Source organism: Canis lupus, chromosome 17, assembly GCF_048164855.1.
Source record: "Canis lupus baileyi chromosome 17, mCanLup2.hap1, whole genome shotgun sequence".
NCBI lineage: Eukaryota > Metazoa > Chordata > Mammalia > Carnivora > Canidae > Canis > Canis lupus.
The window spans coordinates 11,065,895-11,087,189 of NC_132854.1; the positions used below are offsets into that span (position 1 = coordinate 11,065,895).

The 21,295-nt window shown below is 37.0% G+C and overlaps 1 protein-coding gene, 1 long non-coding RNA gene and 1 pseudogene across 8 annotated transcripts in view; 2 read left to right on the forward strand and 1 right to left on the reverse strand.

Annotated features, from left to right (window-relative positions):
• Window positions 1–21,295, reverse strand: part of PCCA (propionyl-CoA carboxylase subunit alpha) — a 462,660-nt gene that overhangs the window by 71,670 nt on the left and 369,695 nt on the right. For all 7 annotated transcript variants that reach the window (XM_072782480.1, XM_072782479.1, XM_072782481.1 and 4 more), the window contains one exon: window positions 5,809–5,862. In XM_072782480.1, coding sequence (XP_072638581.1) covers window positions 5,809–5,862 — 54 coding nt within the window. The remainder of the gene's footprint in view (window positions 1–5,808; window positions 5,863–21,295) is intronic.
• The window catches only part of LOC140607885 (uncharacterized), a 67,582-nt gene that overhangs the window by 2,797 nt on the left and 43,490 nt on the right, over window positions 1–21,295 (forward strand). The gene's annotated exons all lie outside the window — the stretch shown is intronic.
• Window positions 4,929–7,207, forward strand: LOC140607884 (large ribosomal subunit protein uL29m pseudogene; annotated as a pseudogene).

Consider the following 21,295-nt stretch of genomic DNA (forward strand, 5'->3'; position numbering starts at 1 on the left):
TGGATATGGAACTCTATCAGCAAGAAGAGTCCTTTATATTCCATGGCTGTGTGTTAGGATAAGCTAGGTTAGGCTTCAGAAATAGCTCTGAAATCTCAGTCCACAGAAAGTTGGGGGTACGGTGCCCCAGCTCCAGCCTTCCCCAGGAACCCATGCTGCTAGGAACTCAACAGCCAAGCATGTTGTTTCCCCAGCAGACATGGGAGGGACCTAGAGAGCTCATGCCTGCTCATGGCTGTCCCTGACCAGAAGTGAAGGACATCACTGTAAGGAGACAATTCTCCATGGGTCTCTCGTGCTTCTCAACTTCTTGTGAGTGTGGCACTGACTATCCTTTGTTCTGGACTATACAAACAGCCTTGTAAGACAGAGACACCCTTGGAACAAAGGGAAGGCATGTTCACTGCCCACAGAGAAACTCAGAGTTCTCTGAACTAAACTCAGGTTCCCCTACTATAACAGAACCCACTGTGTGAGCACATGTCCTCCTGCCCTCTTCACACCACACTGTGGGAACTGGAGCTCAGGGAAATGATGCAAAAACAATGATATTCTGGCCACTGCTATTGCTGTAATAAACCATCCTTCATCTCTGACCCTGGAGTCTCACCTCTTCTACCAGCATCCATGACTGTAGTGGGCTAATTTGTCAGCTTCAAGGAAGGTAAAATCTCAGAGCCTCCACAGTTCTTGACAGTCACTTCCATTCACAGCTCACAATCCAGACTAGTCAGGTGATCCAACCCAGTCCTCCTTGCCTTATTAAAAATGCAAATTACATAAATAGACTAAATTCATGCATATATACAGTCTCACTCCAATGAAAGATGGGCAGAAGGTGTGAAGAGGTACTTTACAGAGGATTAGACTCAATGGTCAATAAACATAAATGCAGAAAAATATGTTCTACTTCATTAATAATCAAGATGTTAATTAAAACCACAATGAGGACACTACTGACACTGGCAAAACTTAACAAGTCTGATAATATCAGCTACTAGTGAAAATGTGGAACAAAGTGAACTCATTCACTGCATACTCTGTGCACATCAACCCTAACAAAACTCTGGCATACATGCAATCAGGATATATGTACTCATGCACATATGCTTAGAGCAGCACGGAGTTACAACAAAGACACTACAGACCACCCAGGGGTCCATCAACTGTAGAGGTGGACCTCACAAACAACACAGAGCCAAATGACAAAGTCAGACAATAACAGAATATAATCCCATGCATGCTGAGCTTAAAAACATGTAAAACTTAATTGTTTAATATTTAAGGATGTATTTATATGGAAAAGTTATAAAGGAAAAGTGATAAAAATTAGGAAGGAGGAGAAAGGAGATCTGATAGGACTGAGAAGGAATACACAGTGAACTTCAAAGGTAATGATAATTTTTGTGTTTTTTAGAAAAACTCTGGTGGGTATACAGGTCTTTGTTTTATCATTAGTCTTTGTAACTTATAAGTATTTTATAAATGTTCTTTTATACATATTATAAATGTGTAAAGTATATTTATAACATTTTATATAATATTTAGTATTTATATATGTAGCAATCTAATTTTAATAATGAGATTTAGGGACACATGGGTGGCTCAGCAGTTGGGCATCTGCCTTCAGCTCAGGGCATGATCCTGGAATGCCTGGAATGAGTCCCACATCAGGCTCCCTGCACAGAATCTGTTTCTCCCTCTGCCTGTGTCTCTGCATCTCTCTCTGTCTCTCTCATGAATAAATAAAATCTTTTTTAAAAATGAGATTTTAGTGAGAAATAACAAAATTGTATTTTTTAAAGTTCAAATTGTGTGAAACAACAAATGAAATTATTTTGAAGTCTGTACCTTCTCTGAACTGACAGAACATTTTTGAACTTTATCAATGCAACAAAAGTCCTTCTTTTAAAAAAAAAAATATTTATTTAAGAGACAGAGAGAGAGAGGCAGAGACACAGGCAGAGGGAGAAGCAGGCTCCATGCAGGGAGCCCGACGTGGAACTCGATCCTGGGTCTCCAGGATCATGCCCTGGGCAGAAGGCAGTGCCAAACTGCTGAGCCACCCGGGCTGCCCCATAAAAGTCCTTCTTCTTCTTCTTTTTTTTTTTTTTTTACAAAAGTCCTTCTTAGTCTAAAATTCAACTCTTTGAACATGAAGGTATGTTTATCAACATTCAAAAGCCAACTTGTATAGAAAATTCTACAATATTCTCACAAAGAAAATTTGTATTTCGGAAGTCTTCCCTTAACCATGTGACCTACCAATGCTCTTCCTGACTGCATCTGCTTTAGGAAATTAGAAGTGAAGCAGTACACGCTTGCTAGAAATTACTCTGCATCTGTCTTAACAGTCCCACTATTCTCAAGACCTTTTCTTTCTCTCTTTCATACTGATCTATTATTACTGCCAATAGTACACATAGAAAAATGCACTGTAACAAACTACAATGGCCATCTCAATGGCTGTGATGTAGAATTTTAGAGTACTTCAAAATTACTCTAGACACTGACATTTCTTCTCTGTACAAAGTGTATAAACAATGTGGACAAATAATTAGGATTCACTAGCAAGTCACCTCTTTTTTCCTGGAGGAAGACAGTGGAATCAGCTACATAAACAGGTCCACTTTTTTTTTATAAAGATTTTATTTATTTATTTATGAAAGACACCACAGAGAGAGAGGCAGAGACATAGGCAGAGGGAGAAGCAGACTCCATGCAGGGAGCCCAATGCAGGACTCGATCCCAGGACCCTGAGATCACAACCTGAGGCAAAGGTAGATGCTCAACCACTGAGCCACCCAGGTGCCCTAAACAGGTCCAGTTTTTATGGCTGTTTAGGGTGCGTTTATGTACGTTTCCTGCTGTATTTTAGGGGCCTGGAGTAGATGAAAAGAAATAAGGTAAAGGGCATTTGATGATGGGAAGAGCACTGGGCTGAGCAGACAAACTGGAGCTCCCTTCTGTGAGTTCCACTATCTGTGAACCCTTGGCCAAGAGAGTTGTCTTTTCTGACTCAAGTTCCTCACTTGGGCAAGAGGGATTCATTGCTAAGGTCCCAAACAGTCCCCTAGGCTCTTCCGTCTCCTCCTTTGTTTCTGTATTTGCTTTCTTCTTCTTTAAGTGGAATCTTTAGGTCCCATACTTACGGATGTCATTGATCCACTCGATAAGCATTCATGGAGTGCCTATGTTATGAAGGCCCTGTTCTGAGTGCTGAGTGAGAGCAGTAGACAGGACAGTCAGGAGCCCTGTGCTCATGGAGCTTAGTTTACCCAAGTGGGAGAGATGGACAATAAACAAGTTTTAAAAAAGTAAAATATGTCAAACATTAAAATATGTCAGATAGTGATTAACTGCTAAAGAAACAGAACAAAGTGGAGGAAAAGTGGTAAAAATTTTAAACAATGTGACCAGGAAGTCATCCCTGAGGTGGTGGCCAAAGGTTTGAATAAAGTGAGGGAACCTTCTGCGCAGTTGCCTGGGGGCAAACAGTCTTGGCAGAGGAAAGGTAGGTGAAGAGATCTTGGTGTCTGCACCCGACGCAGCTGAAGAAAAGTAACAAGAACAATAGACTTGATTTATACTCTAAAAGGATCATGTTAACTGGTAAATGAATCGCATTTAGGGGAAGACAAGAGATGACAAAAGCGTTGGTCAGGGTGGGGTGGTGGAAGTAGTAGAAGGGGAAGCAAGGACAACACACTGTTCTGCTAGAATCCATAAAAACAAGTCCTTTCTAGCACAAGTGCTGAAGTACAGAGAAACGTCCACATAAGATCATTCTAGGAAGATGTGTAATTCTCTTTCCAGAAGATCACAGGTACACTGCATTCTATGGTGCTTTGTTTTATTATGCATTGCAGATACTGTGGGGTTTTTTTTTTTTAAACTGATTGAACATTTGTGGCAACCCTGCATCAAGCAAATCTATTGGTGCCATTTTCCAATAGCATTTGCTCACTTGCTATGTCTGTGTCACTTTTTAATAATCCTTACAATATTTCAAACTTTTATATTATGACTGTATTTCATTATTACTGTTTTATTGTGACCTGGGATCAGTGGTTTAACGCCTCCTTCGGCCCAAGCCCTGATCATGGAGACCCAGGATGGAGTCCCACGTGGGGCTCCCTGCATGGAGCCTGCATGTGTCTCTGCCTCTCTCTCTCTCTCTCCTGATTAAATAAAATCTTAAAAAAAAAAAAAAAAAAAAGCTCTAATGATGATTAGCATTTTAAAGCAATATAGTATTCTTATTTATATTTTTTCATAATTTATTTTTATTAATCTCTACACCCAACATGGAGCTCAAAATTGCAACCCTGAAATCAAGAGTCATACTTTCTCTGAGCCAGCCAGGCCCCCCCAGCAATATAGTATTTTTGACTCATTTTATTGCAACATAGGCTTTCTTGCTGAGGTCTGGAACCAAACTCACAGTATCTCCAAGGTGTGCACACATATCTATTGATAATAATGTAACTGCCACTAAGGGATGGGATGTGTATACTTTAGTGATGGTGAATTTTATGTATCAACTTGGCTAGGCTACAGTATCCAGATTTTTGGCCAAACATTATTCTAGATGTTTCTATGAAGATATTTTTTAGATTAAAATTTAAATCAGCAGACTTGGAGTAAAGCAGATTACTCCCCCTAATATGGGTGGGCATAATTCAATTAAACGAAGAAAAAGGAATTCCCAAGTAAGAAGGAATCCTCCAAGTACATGGTCTTTGGACTTGAACTCCAAGTCTTCCCAGGCCTACCATGCATATTTTGGACTTGCCTCCTCTCTCTCTCTCTCTCTCTCTCTCTCTCCCCCCCCCCCCCATATACAGAGAAATGCTAATTAAAACACTAAGGCACCTTATTATCTGATCATACACCTCATGAATATGATCATTACTACGACCACTACCTTCACATTAAAAGAAAAATAATAACTGTAAACTTCTTTTCACCAGCTAAAGTTAAATAATTTTGAAAACTGTAACTACTGCTAACAAGAATGCAAAGCAGTATTCTAATACGTGACAAAGGGCATTGTAAAAAGACAGGAAATAACTAGTAACACATACTAAGCCATAAAATTATTGATGGTCTTCATTACACTTTGAATGAAATATATCTTATACATTTTTGAAAATATCCATGTTTGAAAAAAATTCAAAATATCAAAAAAGCAAAACCATAAAGTTGTTCATTAGAACACCATTCATAATGGCAAAAATGAGGGGTCACTTAAATACCTAACAACTGGGATTCATAGACAATAAAATATGTCATATCCATTCACCAGAATGTTAAACACAGCTCCACTAAAATGATGCTGATAAATATATTCTAGCAATATGGAAAATGATTAGTAGAATCTTAAGTGAAAAAAAATCAAGATACAAAATTATGACTCCATTTCCTTAGAAATGCGTACTTGAAAAAACTTAATAGACAAAGTTATAAGGAAAACCGACAGGAAAAGCATCTTAAATGTTTCTTATTTTTTATTATTAAAAAACAGGCAGAAAACCTCTAATTGAAAAAAAAGCACTTAAAATAACAACATACAAATAATTTTTAAAAACCTATTTTCTCTCTAATGAGAAATAGCTAAAATTATTCTATCATGGAAACCTCTTGAACATTAAGAATGCATTTATTAAACAAAAACATCTCATTTAATAGCAAAGTAAAACCTTGATGAAGACAAGTTCAAATACATGCGTTAAAGCTAGTTGAACACTTTTATTCCCCCTCTGTAAATTTAGTGAATATACAAAATAATAATCCCGTCATGCTTACCACTGTACCAAGAAACTGAATGCTCATGTTTCCACCCGCTTCTCGAGAAAGACACTGGGGAAAAAAAAGAAGTATAAAATGAATTCATATCCACACAAAAATGTGTACATGAATGTTCATAGCAGTATTATTAATAGTCAAATAACCTAAATGTCCATCAAGTGGTACATGGATAAACAAAATATGGTATGCTTATATGATGCAATATTATTTGGCTATTAAAAGGAATGCAGTACTGACATAGAAGGTCATCACATAGGACCACATATTATACGATTCTATTTAACATGAAATGTCCAGAATGGGCAAATTTACAGAGATAGGAAGTAGATTAGTACAGTTTGGCTGTTCTTTACAGAAGACTCACAGCTGCCCTGGAGACTTCCTGGTTGTCACAATTTCTTGGGCTAGCACAGATTGCCTAAAAATCCACCAAATGTCACATCTTTTCATTAGTGTAGATTACATTATTCCACTGGTCAAGGAATGTATTGAAAAAAATTTTTGATTCCCCAAGAAATTAGGGTGGGGGGAATGAAACTTGGAGCTTCATGGACCTGTCAACAACTAGGAATGAAAGTAATGAAAATATACATAAACTCTGGTTGTCCTACTGAATAAACATGCGGGATGCCTGGGTGGCTCAGCAATTGAGTATCTGCCTTCAGCTCAGGGTGTGATCCCGCAGTCCAGGGATCAAGTCCCACATTGGGCTCCCTGCATGGAGCCTGTTTCTTCCTCTGCCTGTGTCTCTGTCTCTCTCTCTTTCTCTCTGTGTGTCTCATGAATAAATAAATAAAATCTTAAAAAAAAAAGAAACAAACAAACATGCTCCTAACTCTAGAGCAGGATGCTAAGGGGCAGAGATTGCCAATGCCAAGTCTGGAACAGTTGGAAAGGGTAGCAGATTCCAGAGGTACATTAGATAAAGTTGTCCAGGAAAGAGAAGATGCCTTAAGGCTTCTTCAGACTGCTCAAGAAAAAGCTAGACCTCATGCTTGGATAAGAGACATCTTTGAAAGATCCATCTGGCACAAGTTCAAGAAGTGGCTACACCTTGGTATCTAAGTAACAGTTACAAGAAATGATTCCTTGCCATGCCTTACATGGGGCATTTTGTCAGACTGAGACTAGAGAAGCAAGCCCACATTAAAGCCAATAAGAAAAGTTTAGGGGAAAAAGTAAGAAAAATTTCTTCAGAAAGAGTTTCCACATCTTTCTGAAAGTCAAGTCTTATCTAGTAAGTCTGAACTCTTAACTTTCTATTGTGTTCTTCTTGGATAACAGTCTATATACAAAAGTAAATATATGTTAAGTGGTTTCGGAAAGAACTTGTGACAATTTACTTATCGATTTGGTCCAAGTGTTAATGTCATGCTAATTCTGGAGGTGGTTGTGCTTCTACCAAACTTTGAAAAAAATCAAGTATATAAAGCACAAATCAAACTCCTTTTAGAAAGGAAAGAAGGGAGGGGAGAGGGAGGGAAAAGAGAAGAAAGATAAGTGAGGATGGGAAGAAGAAAAGGTGGCTGCCAAGGGAGCATTGCTGGGAGGAAATGAGAAATGACTGCTAATTAGTATGGGGTTTCAAATTTTTGTGTTAGTGAAAATGTTCTACAAGTGATTGTGGTGATGACTGAACAACTCTGTGAAGAGACTAAAAAATGCTGACTTGTGCATTCTGGGTGAACTATGATGTGTGAATTCTATCTCAATAAACCTGTCATATAATGTTAGCATTTGTTTAAAATAACAAGAGGGACAACACAATCCTTCTATGTCCAGAGGGCAGTGAAAAGAGACATAGCCCCTATGTTATGCATGTATTTGTAAATAAAGTAAGTTCAGAGTAATACAATATGATTTATGCATATCTTGTTTTAATTTTAGTTTGCAAGAAATGGATAACTAAATAGTTCATTGGAAGTAAATTATACTTTTTTTCCAGAAAATTCTCACCTGTAAAATTGCTTTATTTATTCCTAACCTGTTCTTCAAAATTCTTTCTTGTGTTCCTCAGAAAAGGCCCAATGACTTCAAAGATTCCACAAAAAATAAAGTAGTTCTAACTAAGTAGCTATATGGTTTGTTTGTTTGTTTTTTAAGTTCCCAGATGTAACTCTGGAGGGAGCAGTAGCCTGCACTCAACTGCATGCCATGAGCTATCACAGATATATTCTTATTTTGTTCCTTTTTTAAAAAGTGTAGGTTGGGGCACCCGGATGGCTCATTGGTTGAGTGTCTGCCTTTGGCTCAGGTTGTGATCCCGAGGTCCTGGGATCAAGTCCCGAATGAGGCTCCCTGCAGGGAGCCTGCTTCTTCCTCTGCCTATGTCTCTGCCTCTCATGAATAAATAAAATCTTTTAAAAAATTAAAATATTAAAAAATAATAAAAAGTGTAGGTTTACTAACCCCAATCTTTAAGATCACTCAAATCATAGAACCCAGAGCAAATCTCCAGAATTCCAGCTAAGCCCCTGGTTCCTGATTGAGGGAAGTTATGCCAGTCAGAAGGAAAGTAGATTAATGCACAATGACAAAATGGTTAGCTCCCCCCTCCCCTGCAAATATTGCCCCCAGTGACCCAACACAATAGTAAACTGACCAGCACACTCAACATGGTGTGGTATAGTGCAGAAAACTCAAAATCAGTATTTTTATCTCTTAATTTCACTTTTAAGAATTTAACCTAAGGGAAAAAGTCATGAGTAGGCAAAAACAACAAAAACAAAAGACACCCATAGCTACAAAAATGACATCACAGTTGCAGTTTACAGATTCTAAAATCTTCAAGCAGGTTAAATGGTTAAAGTGGTTAAATAAATTATGGTATAATCCATGCATCCATTAAAAATGTTTATAGTATATTTCTAAGTGCAAAAATAAAGAACAAAACAATAGGTCGGGAAGACATCATGTTAAAAACTTGTATATGTTAAAGATAAAATTCTAGCATAAATAATGCACATAAAACAGTTAACTATTATTTCTGGGTGGAAGATATTAGTTGGCTTTTTTTTTTTTTGGCTTACCTATTATTCCTATTCTTCCAAATGTACATATATAATTTCATAAAGGCAAAAAGAGAAATGGTACAGAATGGAACAAAATCAATTATCTCCCTCAATGTCCTAAGGGATTAAGAACTAAGTCTTGAATCCTGGGTTCTGACACTGGCACTTCTACTTTGGTCATCCATCCATCAATCCATCCATCCATCCAACCATCCATCCAACCATCCATCTATCCATTCATCTGTCCATTAACTATATTGAGTTGAGCACTGCTAGCTGAGTTAAAATTCACCCTCTGGGAGACTGAAGGAAAAAAGAGAATTCTACAATAAATTATAGGGGCATCTGGCTGGCTTAATCAGTAGAACATGGGACTCTTGATCTGGGACTGTGAGTTCAAGCCCCACATTGGGGATAGTGATTGCATTAAAAAAGGAAACAAAATAAATTATAATTCAATATGATAAATCCATAGTACAAAACATACAAAGTATTAAAGGATGAGAGGCAAACCAGCTAAATGCCCAGAAAGGTCAAGGAAGATTTGCAGATACACATTAGAGCTGGGGATTAAAAAATTAGCAGGCATTCTCCAAAAAGGAAATAAATGAAACACTTTGGTTGGATGGGACAGTGTGCATGAATTTCAGATTAAGAAAAAGCCTGGTGATTTTAAGGTGTGGTGAATGGTTTCATACGGCCAGAGATAGGTTTGGCTGCTGGAGTAAAGGGGCATGAAAGGAAAACCAAGAAGGAATTACAGAGCCAGGTCCCATCTTGCAGAGTTCATACTTTACAAAGTATTACCATTTAAAAATTGGGGAGTAACGTGGTTGCTTAAGAAAGATTGAAGTCTAAAAAAAAAAAGAAAGAAAGATTGAAGTCTGATGTAAGGTTGAGGATAAACAGGAATGAGGGAGGAGGTGGGCGGGGAGCCCAAGAAAAATGCAGCAGGTAGCAATCACTCAAGTAAGGAGGACTCAAAGGCTAGAAGTAAACCCAAAAGTAGAGCTAAGCCTGTTTCATTCCCAGAAACTTATAATTTGGAGGGCAAACAGATCTCAAAATCTACATTTTGTTTTACTTATGAGGAATAAACGTGCAGGGATATAAAAGTAATTTGCCTACACTACAGTAGAAGAATAAGAATTCCAATTCAAGCAGTTGTGCAGGGTTGGGCTATCTCTACTGTGTAGGATGGAATATCTCTACAATAAGGACTAGGTCATCACTTAGGACAAGGACCATTTCTTGCACTTCCTCCTTAATCCCAACAGCATGCGTATCAGTGCCACAAAATGGAAATGAAAAAAATCAATTTTCACCAAGAATTCTGAAGCTTTTCCATACCAAGAAAGACAAGAGTGACCTACATATCTCTCTCAATCTTCAACTATCTAGCCGAAGTTTTAGCTGGGCAGAGCTAGAGGTGTAGCTGTCAAAAAATTAGGGAAAGGAATGCTATAGAATTATGTAGACTGAGGATAGGCAGTTCAATGATATGCTGTAATTCTAGGAGTAGTGAGGAAAATACTCAGTGAAAGCATCGCCATTCCTACAAACCCAAGCCTCAGCAGTTAAATTTTCTCTCCTCAAAAGCCTGAGGCAGAGATCCAGAATCCAGTCTATATTTACCAGCACAAAGTGAGCACAACTGACCACCTGTGTCATGCAGCAGCACACTTAATCCTAACAGCTGTGAAGAAAGAGAAATTTTCTGATTGAAAAGTGTAGCTACTAGATTCTGGGAAGATGGCAGTGGTGGCATGGTTTCTGAATCTTCCACAGAAACACTGAAGAGACCCAGCAGCAATAAACATCCCTAGCACCCCAGATGTTATCTACAAATACCATTTCCCACTCCAAGAAATCAAGGCTTCTCTGCAGAATGGCTGATCCCGGGGTTTGGGGGCAGAGATAAGGCTGCTACATCTCATCACATCAGAAAGCAAGGGAGCTATCAAAGATTGGGGCAAGTTACAAAGACTCAGGGCTCAGGAAATTCCCTGGCCAAAGCTGGCAAAATCTGACCATGAGTAAGGATTATAACTGCAATGGATTAAAGCAGACCAACTATGTTTGAAGCCATGAGTTCAAAATGGATACCAGAAACAAAATAACAGTCTAATTTAGTCACTTTTGAAGAATGACAGGGAACCAACTCTTCGGGACTGGAAAGTAAAGGGAAAAGATCCAGCATTTATCTTACATCTTTTCTATGAATGCTGTAGTCCTGGATAACCCAAGAAACAGTTGAGATACAGTTTCTCTTTAAAGAATCAATCCTGGTAATAAATGAAAAAAAGAAAAAAAAAAAAAAAAGACATTGAGACATCAGCATTTTGTAAACCTTAAGGAATTTATTGACCGAAGCTTGAGTATCAATGTAGAGGTGACCAGACCTCTGTATGAGGTGTGCCACACCATTTTATGACCCAATCTTGCCAAAGATAATGGCATTGGAATCTGATTACATCTCTGGAGCCAAATATCAATTTATAGAAAACAAAGGAGGGAAGACATGTAAAACCACACCACTGAGAAGCAATCAGCTCAGTTCTGACAATGGAAAACTGTACAGGACAAACAGTCCTGTTCCTTGAACAAAAAAAATGCAAAAAATAATTAAAAAAAATTCTATAGACATGTCCCTCTAGCTACTGTTCCCTTTGTCCTTTACAGCCAAACTCTGTAAAAAGCTCTTTCTCTTCATGGTCTCTACCTTGTCCCTTTCCATTCTCCTCTGAACCTGCTCCCATGTGTTTTTTTCCCCACTGTTCATCTGCAGTCCTTCATCAAGATCACCCACGGTTTCCATGTTGCCTTACCTATCGATAAGTTGGCTTTGTCCTCATCCAGCAATGCTATGAACTGTCAATTATTCTCTCTCCCAAATACAATTCTTTCATGGACTTCAAGTTTTCTCCTACCTCCCTGAAAGCTCCTTCTTAGCCTCATGCAATTTCCACCTGCAGGAGGTCCCCAGGGCCCAGACCTAGGCTCTCTTCTCTTTTCCATCTACTTTCTTTCCCTGTGTCATCTCATTGACATCCATGCTCCCCAAAGGTTCCAATCCCCATCTTAAAATAAATCAACTTTAATGAAATATAACTTATGTACAGAAGACTACATTCCATTTAAAGTATAGAATTCAATGACTTTCGACAACTATAAGAAACCACCACCACAGTCAACACACAGAACATTCCCACCACCTCCAAAATGTTCTTCCTGCCCTTTCACAGTCCAACCTTGGTCCTTACCTCTAGGCAATCACTGATCTGCTGTCTAATAAACGAGTTCATTTTATTCACCAAATGGATATTGTTTCAACACCATTTAAGAGAATTTCACATTAAAATTTCTTAGCATCTTTGCCAATAATCAACTGATCACCTGTAACTGGATCTATGTCTATACTTTATTCTCTATCTATCTATCTACCCATATCATACTGTCCTGATACTGCTGTTTCATAATTAATCTTGAAATCAAGTTATATATTTCTTCCAACTTTGTGTTTCTTTTTAAAAATTGTTTTGGCTCCTACGACTTTTCAACTAACAGTTTTTTTGGTGATAAGCAATATAATAAAATTTACCGTTTTAACCATTCATAGGTACACAGTTCAGCGTATTAAATATATTTATGATGATGAGAAACAGATCATCATAACTTTCTCATCCTGCAAATCTGAAATTCTACACCCACTGAACAACAACTTCCCCTTCCCTCCCTCCCCATAGACCCTGGTAACCACCATTCTACTTTCTGTTTCAATGAACCTGATGGCTTTAGGTGCCTCAAATAAGTGGGTGTATATAGTATTTGTCTGATTTACTTCACTTAGCATAATGTCCTCATGGTTTAACCATGTTGTAGCATGTGACAGGATTTCTTTCCTTTTTACAGCTGAATACTACTCCAGTGTATGCATATACCACATTTTGTTTATCCATTCATCTGTCGGTGGACATTTTGGTTGCTTCTACCTCCTGGCTATTCTAAATAATGCTGCAATGAACTGGGGTGTTCAAATACCCCCTTTAAGACCCTGCTTTCAGGAAGCCTAGATAGCTCGGCGGTTGAGCATCTTCCTTTGGCCCAGGGTATGATCCTGGAGTCACGGGATCAAGTCCCACATCGGGCTCCCTGCATAGAGCCTGCTTCTCTCTCTGCCCGTGTCTCTGCCTCTCTCTCTCTCTGTCTCTAATGAATAAATAAAGAAAATCTTCAAAAAAAAAAAAAAAAAGACCCTGTTTTCAATTCTTTCAGATATATATCTAGAAGTGAGACTGCTGAACCATTTAGTAGTACTATTTTTAATTTTTTGAAGAACTCTCCTACTGTTTTCCATACAAGCTGTGCCATTTTACCATTTTGCCAACAGTGCACAAGGATTCCAATTTCTTTATATTCTCACCAACACTTGTTATTTTCTGTTGGCCTTTTTTGGGGGTAGTAGCCATCCTAATGTGAGATGACATCTCATTGTCAGTTTCATTTATATTTTTATGATGATGAGTGATGTTTAGCAAATTTCCCTATGTTTATTGTTTGTTTGTATATAATCATTAGAGAAATGTCTATTTAAGTCCTTTGATCATTTTCAAGTCAGGTTAGTTTTTGGGGTAACTGGGTCACTCAGTCAGTTAAGCATTTGACTCTTGATTTCAGCTCAGGTCAGATCTCAGGGTTCTGGGATTGAGCCCCAAACTGAGGCTCCTTGATCACCAGAGAGTCTGCTGGGTATTCACTCTCTCTCCCTTTCCTTCTGACCTTCCACCCTCCCCACTCACACATTCTCTCTCTAAAATAAATAAATAAATCTTTTTTTTTTAAGGTTTTATTTATTCATTTGAGGGGGAGAGAAAGAGCATGAACAGTGGGGGAGAGACAGAGGGAAAAGGAGAAGCAGACTCCCTGCTGTGCAGAGAGCCTGACAAGAGGCCCGATGTCAGGACCCCAAGATTATGACCTAAGCTAAAGGCAGACACTTACCCATCTGAGCCACCCACGTGCCCCTAATTAAATAAATCTAAATAAATAAATAAATAAGGTTCATCTTCTTGTTAAGTGCTAATTCTTTATACATTCTAGATATTAACCCCTTATCAAATATATGATTTGCAAATATTTTCTCCCATTCACTCTATTGTTTGTGTCCTTTGATGTACAGACATTTTTAAGTTTGATGTAATCCTATTTATGTTTGACTTTGTTGCCTATGACTCTGGTGTTATATCTAAGAAATCTTTCTTAAGTCTAGTGTCATGAAGCTTTTGGTCTCCATTATCTTCTTTAGGTCTTTAATCCACTTGAGTTAATTTTTGTGTATGGCATAAGATCTTTTGTATGTGGCAGACCCATGCTTTGAGAGAAAATCTAAAGGCTCATGACTATGGGATTTATGTTTTCAATTCCCATTTGTCCTATGAGTTCAAAGTCAAAAAGAATTATTGATTTGCCTCTCCAAACCTGTTCCACCTAACTCCTATCTCAGCAAATACTGCTCTCCTTCACTCAGTTGCTTACCCTTCACTCTTTAACTTCTTTCACACCTGGTATCTGATCTGTCGATTTTTCCTGCCATTTTGCCCAAATATATGTCAAATTATTTTGCCATCTTCACCACTACCACCTTCGTCTAAGCCAAGGCTTGGCAAACTCTTTCTGTAAAGGGCCATATAGTAAACATTTTAGACTTTGTGAGGCAAAATTGAGAATATTATGTAGCTAGTTACGGAACAAGAGAGAAAACAGATTTTCACAATATTTTGGGGCAATATTCATGATATAATGCCTAAGCACAATTTTTTGATAATACTGCAGTAAGGAAAATGGAATTCTCTTATCTAGGGATAAAATTGTTTTAATTGGGGCTCAAAGTTAGTGTTCTCTATCATCAAAATCAATGGCAAATATGTATCCGTTAATGCTGATCTGCAATGAGATTTTACCTATTTCATCTTTTTAAAACAAGATTTTATTTACTTGACAGAGAGAGGGAGAAAAAGCACAAGCAAGGGAAAGTGGCAGAGGGAAAGGGAGAAGCATGCTCCGTGCTGAGCAAGGAGCCCAACGTGGGGCTCAATCCCAGGACCCAAGGATCATAACCTGAGCCGAAGGTAGACGCTTAACTGAATGAGCCATCCAGATATCCCACTATTTCATCTTTGATAATACCTTTTCCCACAGATAGTTACTGCCAAATACTGATGACAATCCATAGACACAGGATTTTACTTAAGCATATTCATTGTTTGGAAGGCATTTATAGAATTTTGTTAGATTACTCTCCTGGTATTTGCCTTTAGCCTAACATTACATTGTTGTTTGATCACTTCCAATTTTAGGCTAGGTGGAAGATCCTCAATTGTACAGTGAAATGGATTTTAAAATATGGAAATTTCCTTTGCTTTTGCATTGAGGTTTGAAAAAATGCTGCTGAAACTATAGTTCACTTCTTGTTTTAATCTTTTGACAGCCTGGGAAGTATAAAAAGCAGCTTGACATTAGTTGTGATTCAAACATTAATTGTTGTCAAAATGTTACTACCACAGTATAAATTTTGCATGTAAGCACTGTTTTGTCTTGCAATTTTAGGCTGAATTTGTTGATAAACATCAAATCTGCAGCATAAGCTAATTCTCCTCACAGCTATTCAATGTTGGAAAACACTGGCTGAGAGTGGTTCTTCTTGTTCGGAAAAATTTAAATATTCGTTCTGAGCTCAAAATAAATCACAATAAACTTTACTACTACTAAGCCACTGAATTTCTGTGTGATAGGGAAAACTGGGGTATTAAGGTTCCATTTAACAAAAATTCCAAAAGTACTCATAGCAAATAAAAACAAATCAATGTAGTTGTATTCCAGTAAAGCTGTATTTATGGACACTGAAATCTAAATCTCACATACTTTCCATGTGTCATGAAATTCTATTCTACTTTTAATTTTTTCCAACCATTTAAAAATGTGATAACCACTCAACTTGTGAGCCATCCAAACACAGGCCCTTGACTAGACTTGGCCTATTCCTGGCCTCAGCCATCAGCAACTCTCAGCTATACAACTACAATGATTGTATAAATGGCTCCCTTATTTCCGCCACTAGTCCCCTGTGGTCCAACCTCCTCACAGCAGTGCTTTTAAATCATATCCTATCATTCTATTCAAAACCCCTCAAAAGCTCCACAGTGGGAATTGAATAAAACCCAAACTTTGGCCTACCAAGATTCTGTACAATCTAATCCCTGCCTATCTTCTTCTACTCTCCTAAGCTATACTCAAGACACTGGCCTTCCCTCAGACCTCTACACAAACCAAGGCAGTTCCTGTCTCAGAGCCTTTGCACTTGCCATTCCTGCGACTTGGGACTTTCACCCTCTAAATTTTCGCATGGCTGCCCCCTTCTCCTTACAGGTCTCAACTCTATGTTAGCTATTCAGAAACAACTTTCTAGCCACTCTAGCTAAAATCGCCTCCTACAGGTACTTTCTGTGAGTTATACTGTTTTATAGCCTTTATTAACCTTCTTCGTACTCAAATTACCTTACTTATGTGCTTGCATTTGATATCTACATCTCTGTTGTAAATGTTGTACATGTTGTGAGGGGGAGGGGGATATCAAAGCAAGGAGGAGAAGTGGGAGGAAGAGAAAGACAGAAGTGCCCAAACCTGACACAGCTCAGCAGTAAGGACTGACATAAAAAAAATAGGGAAATAAAATTTCATTCAAACTGGAATTTACCTCTATACAAAAAACAGGAATATACAATTTTCCCACAGTTTATGATTAAGACAATTAGGTTTTAGAATTCACAAAGAACAAAGTATCAGAGCTTACAAAGAGTCTGAGACATGCCAAAACAAATAGGAACTGACCATTTGATAAGCTAGTAACAGAAAGTAAAATAAAATAAAAATTAAGACTTTTATTTTCATGAAACATATCCCAGCCTTATTAAAATATTTTCTCCAAGTGTTTTTTACACCATTTCCTATTTTGAGTGGCACTTCAGAGCTAGATAAAAACTTTCTTCTGTCCTTATTTTGATACTCTGCTCCAACATGCACAAAATATATACCTTTTTTTTTTCTGTAAAGAAAAGTATATTCAAGAAGTAAGGCTTTGATGATTGAAACGACTTCAACATTTGTGAGAATCAAGTTCATACAAAATTAGGAAAGGCTGTTCACTCAAAAAAAGCAGGACATCCACAAAATAATAAATGCTCCAAAAATATCTTTCTGGGACAATAAAATCATAGGCAATTTAACCTTTAAAAGTAATCTCACTGAAAAGTCAGAGGAAGAAATAGTAATAGTTTTCTTTTTCCCCTCACTGATTTCCAACATGATAATGTGTTGTAAAGGCCATTACTACAGGATTTGTCTTATCACTCTCCAACGTAGCTCCTTGTATTCTTTTCCACGTTTACTACAATCAGTGTTTATACTATTCAAAATTCTCTTCTGGCAGCTACTAAGATATAATTTTCTAGTAAACAGTAGAGGATAAAAAAAATATGTGGGGGGAGGAGCAGGGGAGACGCAGAATGACATTTTCCCATTACAGTAAATTTTTAAAAGCAACTCCAAATCATAAAACCAATGCCACTAGAGACAAGAAAACTGCTAAGCTTCTGGGACTCCATTACAAAAGCAGGTAGATGTGTCAAAATTAATATTTCAAATTATAGTTGTAAATACATCCCAGCTGTTAAATTGTGATTAAATTTTTCAAAGCATAGTTAAAGGAGTTATTTCTGTTCTCCTGGTGGGCTTGTTTCTAAGATGTGTAACTGTAATTGATGTTTTCAGGAATGTGAAAAGGAGATGGTTAATAATTACTCTCTCATTTCCCATTTCTTTGGGAAAAAATACCAAACCCCACTTACTAAGTTATATATTTATATATCCTATACATCCTAAATAAATGGTTTCATATTACATTTGATAACTCTAGGGTAATCACATGCATATAGTACAAAATAACAACTAATTACTTCTAAGGGGATGAGGAGAAACAGCTGAAAACAGGGAAAACATTTATTTTGGGACTAAAAACAGAAGATAATCACTTCCAAAAAAAAAAAGAAGATGAACACTTCCCAAATCCACTTTTTTTTTGGCACTGGCAAAGAATAAGGAAACACATAAGTTACTCCATTTAATTTTTGAATTAAAATATAATTAAAACATTTACTTTAGCACCTATACACATTTATTAGGATTATAACAAAAGTTGGTTCCCAGAAGTTGTGAGAGTTACTTTCATCTAAAAAACTAAAAAAAAAAAAAAAAAAAAAAAAAAACCTAAAAAAAAGGAAATAACTTATTTTTTAACTTCCCTTACTCAAGAGGTATAAGAATCAATTCATTTTCTTCAAAAAGAGAAAAATAGGTTTAAAATTTAAAAATTATTCACTCTATGCAGATAAGCATTTGCAAACATATCACAGTTAATCCACAAACACCATTACATATCTTCTATCATATTTATGTGTTTATATATAATATTCTATATTATACCAGCCCACTGAGAATTTTAAGTTATCATGTTATATAATCTACTTAACATTGCAATCAGTTCACAAATAATCCATTTAATCTGGGATTCTGTAGTAAATAACATGACATTCATGTGAGACTATTCCAAATGTGTCTGCTTTAACATAGAAAATTAGTTCCACATAGTTGAGTATCAATAACCCATTCAATGTAGAATGCCCTGGTACCGCAGTCAGCTTTGTACTGTTACTTATCATAAATTTATCTTCTCCTGAAAATATTTAACCAAGAATATGAGAAATAAAAAGAAAAAAAGCCTTCAAAGGTACATCATGAATGGCTTCACATCACATAAATGCAGAGATTGTTAGACCTTAGCAGGATCTCAAGATATTTTCAAAAGTATTTAGCTACTCTTCAGGCCTGTAGACAACCTGCTGTGAGCAGGTGGATAGAAGAAATCATGCCACACAAAGAAACAGGCCAATAGCAGTTAGTCGGCAGCTCTGCTTCCAAATGTTCAAACTACGTGACTACACAAAATCAAAATCTAGTATGTAAAATGCTAACAAGAAACAACACATTAAATCCCAGCAGACAAATTACACTGTAAGAAATGGAAGACTATTTGAGTTGTTCAAAGTAAAACTGAAGAGCCTCTTTCAAGGTAAAAAAAAGAATGCTTCACAGGAATAGAGTGTAGTCAAAAAAAAAAAAAAAAAGGAATAGAGTGTAGTCACAGAAATTAAAAAGAAAAAGAAAGTTCTATTTGTTTCATGCTAGATAGGTGCTAGGGTGTATGAAGACATACAGTAAGCTCTACATGTACAGAACACAGAAAATCATTTGATCCAATACTTAACTATATGCTGTAGGATAGAAATCATTCTGTGTATTAAAAACAGTCCTAATTTTTGTTAAAGTTCTAAAATAAAATGTGAAAAGTTCATTAACTAGATGATAAATTCATCTTCTGCTGAAAAGTGAATTTAGTTCATCTACTCCTAATTTTAAATGATAAAAACCCAAACTGTTGTTGACACAGGGAAGCATGAAAAAACCAATATATTTTTCTTCTACAAGCACTCTTATTTAGGAAAGGTTTTGTTTATGAGTTAACCACTAGCCACATGTGTCTACTGGGGACTTGAAATGTGACTAGTACAATTAAGAAACTAAATTTCCCATTTTATTTAATAGTAAATAATTTAAAAATAGAAGCTGTGGAATACACTTTTCTTTACACATGATTTCATTGTTCTGGTACGACTACATTTCACATTCATCATTCTGTTGCTTGAGCTGTTATCAGTATATTCTTATATGCATGTCAGGCGTGTTGTTCCTGATACCACATTAATAATTTTTTATATTATTTTGTCTTGAAATGCTAACATTTTGAATATACGGAGTTAAACGAAATGGATTAGTGAAATTAATCTCACTTGTTTTTACCTTATTTATTTATTCATGAGAGACACACAGAGAGGAAGAGACACAGGCAGAGGGAGAAGCAGGCTCCCTGCAGAGAGCTCAATGCGGGACTGGATCCCAGGACCCCAGGATCACAACCCAAGCCAAAGGCAGACACACAACAACTGAGCCATTCAGGTGCCCCTTGCTTTTACCTTCTTAATGTGGCTACTCAGAAACGTAAAACTGTGTGTATATGGTTCATTAGATTTCTATTGGACAATGCTGCTCCATTTTATCACTTTTTAATTTGGTAATTTGAAAATGAGACGATACCTTCCCACAATAGAAATGAGAAATGACTGTATATTCTCAGATTATACCACTTAGACCTACTTTTTTTTTTTTTTTTTTTTTAAGATTTTATTTATTTGGGGATGCCTGGGTGGCTCAGCAGTTGAGTGTCTGCCTTTGGCTCAGGGTGTGATCCTGTGGTCCTAGGGTCGAGTACTGCATCCCGGAGTCTGCTTCTTCCTCTGACTGTGTCTCTGCCTCTCTCTATCTGTGTCTCTTATGAATAAAAAATTAAAATCTAAAAAAAAAAAAAAAATTAAAATCTTAAAAAAAAAAGAATCTGTGAATGTCAGATGTTTGGAAATTAAAGAAAATTGATAAAACAACTAAGAAGGCTGCCATATGAACATAGGTTAATTTGATGACTTCTTAGAAGAAATAAAATCTAAATCTTAAAAGTGTAGATAAGACAGATTTCTTTGTTTTGTTTTTTGTTTTGAAGATTTTATTTATTTATTTAGGTAGTTATTTAGTTATATATTTATTTATTTGAGAGAGTGCACATGTGCAGAAGAGCAAGAGCACAAGAGTGAGCACATGAGCAGGGACAGGAACAGAAGCAGATTCCACACTAAGTGGAGCCCGACAGGGCCCAATCCCACAACCTTGAGTCACAACCTGAGCTGGAACCAAGAGTCTGAACGAATGCTCAACAGACTGAACTACCCAGGTGCCCCAAGACAGATTTAATTTCTGAAATTACAAAATGCAAGAGGTCTATCCATGCATTCATCTCCTCATCCATTTGTCCAGTTACTGAGACTTTACATTTGCCAGGAATTCAGCACAACAATAATAATTAAAGGTCAAATCAAAACTGAAATTTTTGATCAATTAAAAAGTTAGTAATCTATGAAATTCATTATCCAAGTGACGGTACATGCCAAATTACCATTTATTTTTAAAGAAATTCATGGATAATATTAAGCTTATGAGGTTTACCAATGAAAACCAGGAAAATAGATAATGTGATATGACTGAATTTCATTGGATGCATAAGGAGCTAATTCCTAAAGAAAGGGTATGCTTCTTCCCCAATTATTTTATCATCTAATCAGATAAAGATGTTAATTGCTACTTTTCATGTAGTCACAGGGATTCAGTTATAAAACTAAATAGGTGTTGGGACGCCTGGGTGGCTCAGCGGTTGAGCCTCTGCCTTTGGCTCAGGGCGTGATCCTGGAGTCCTG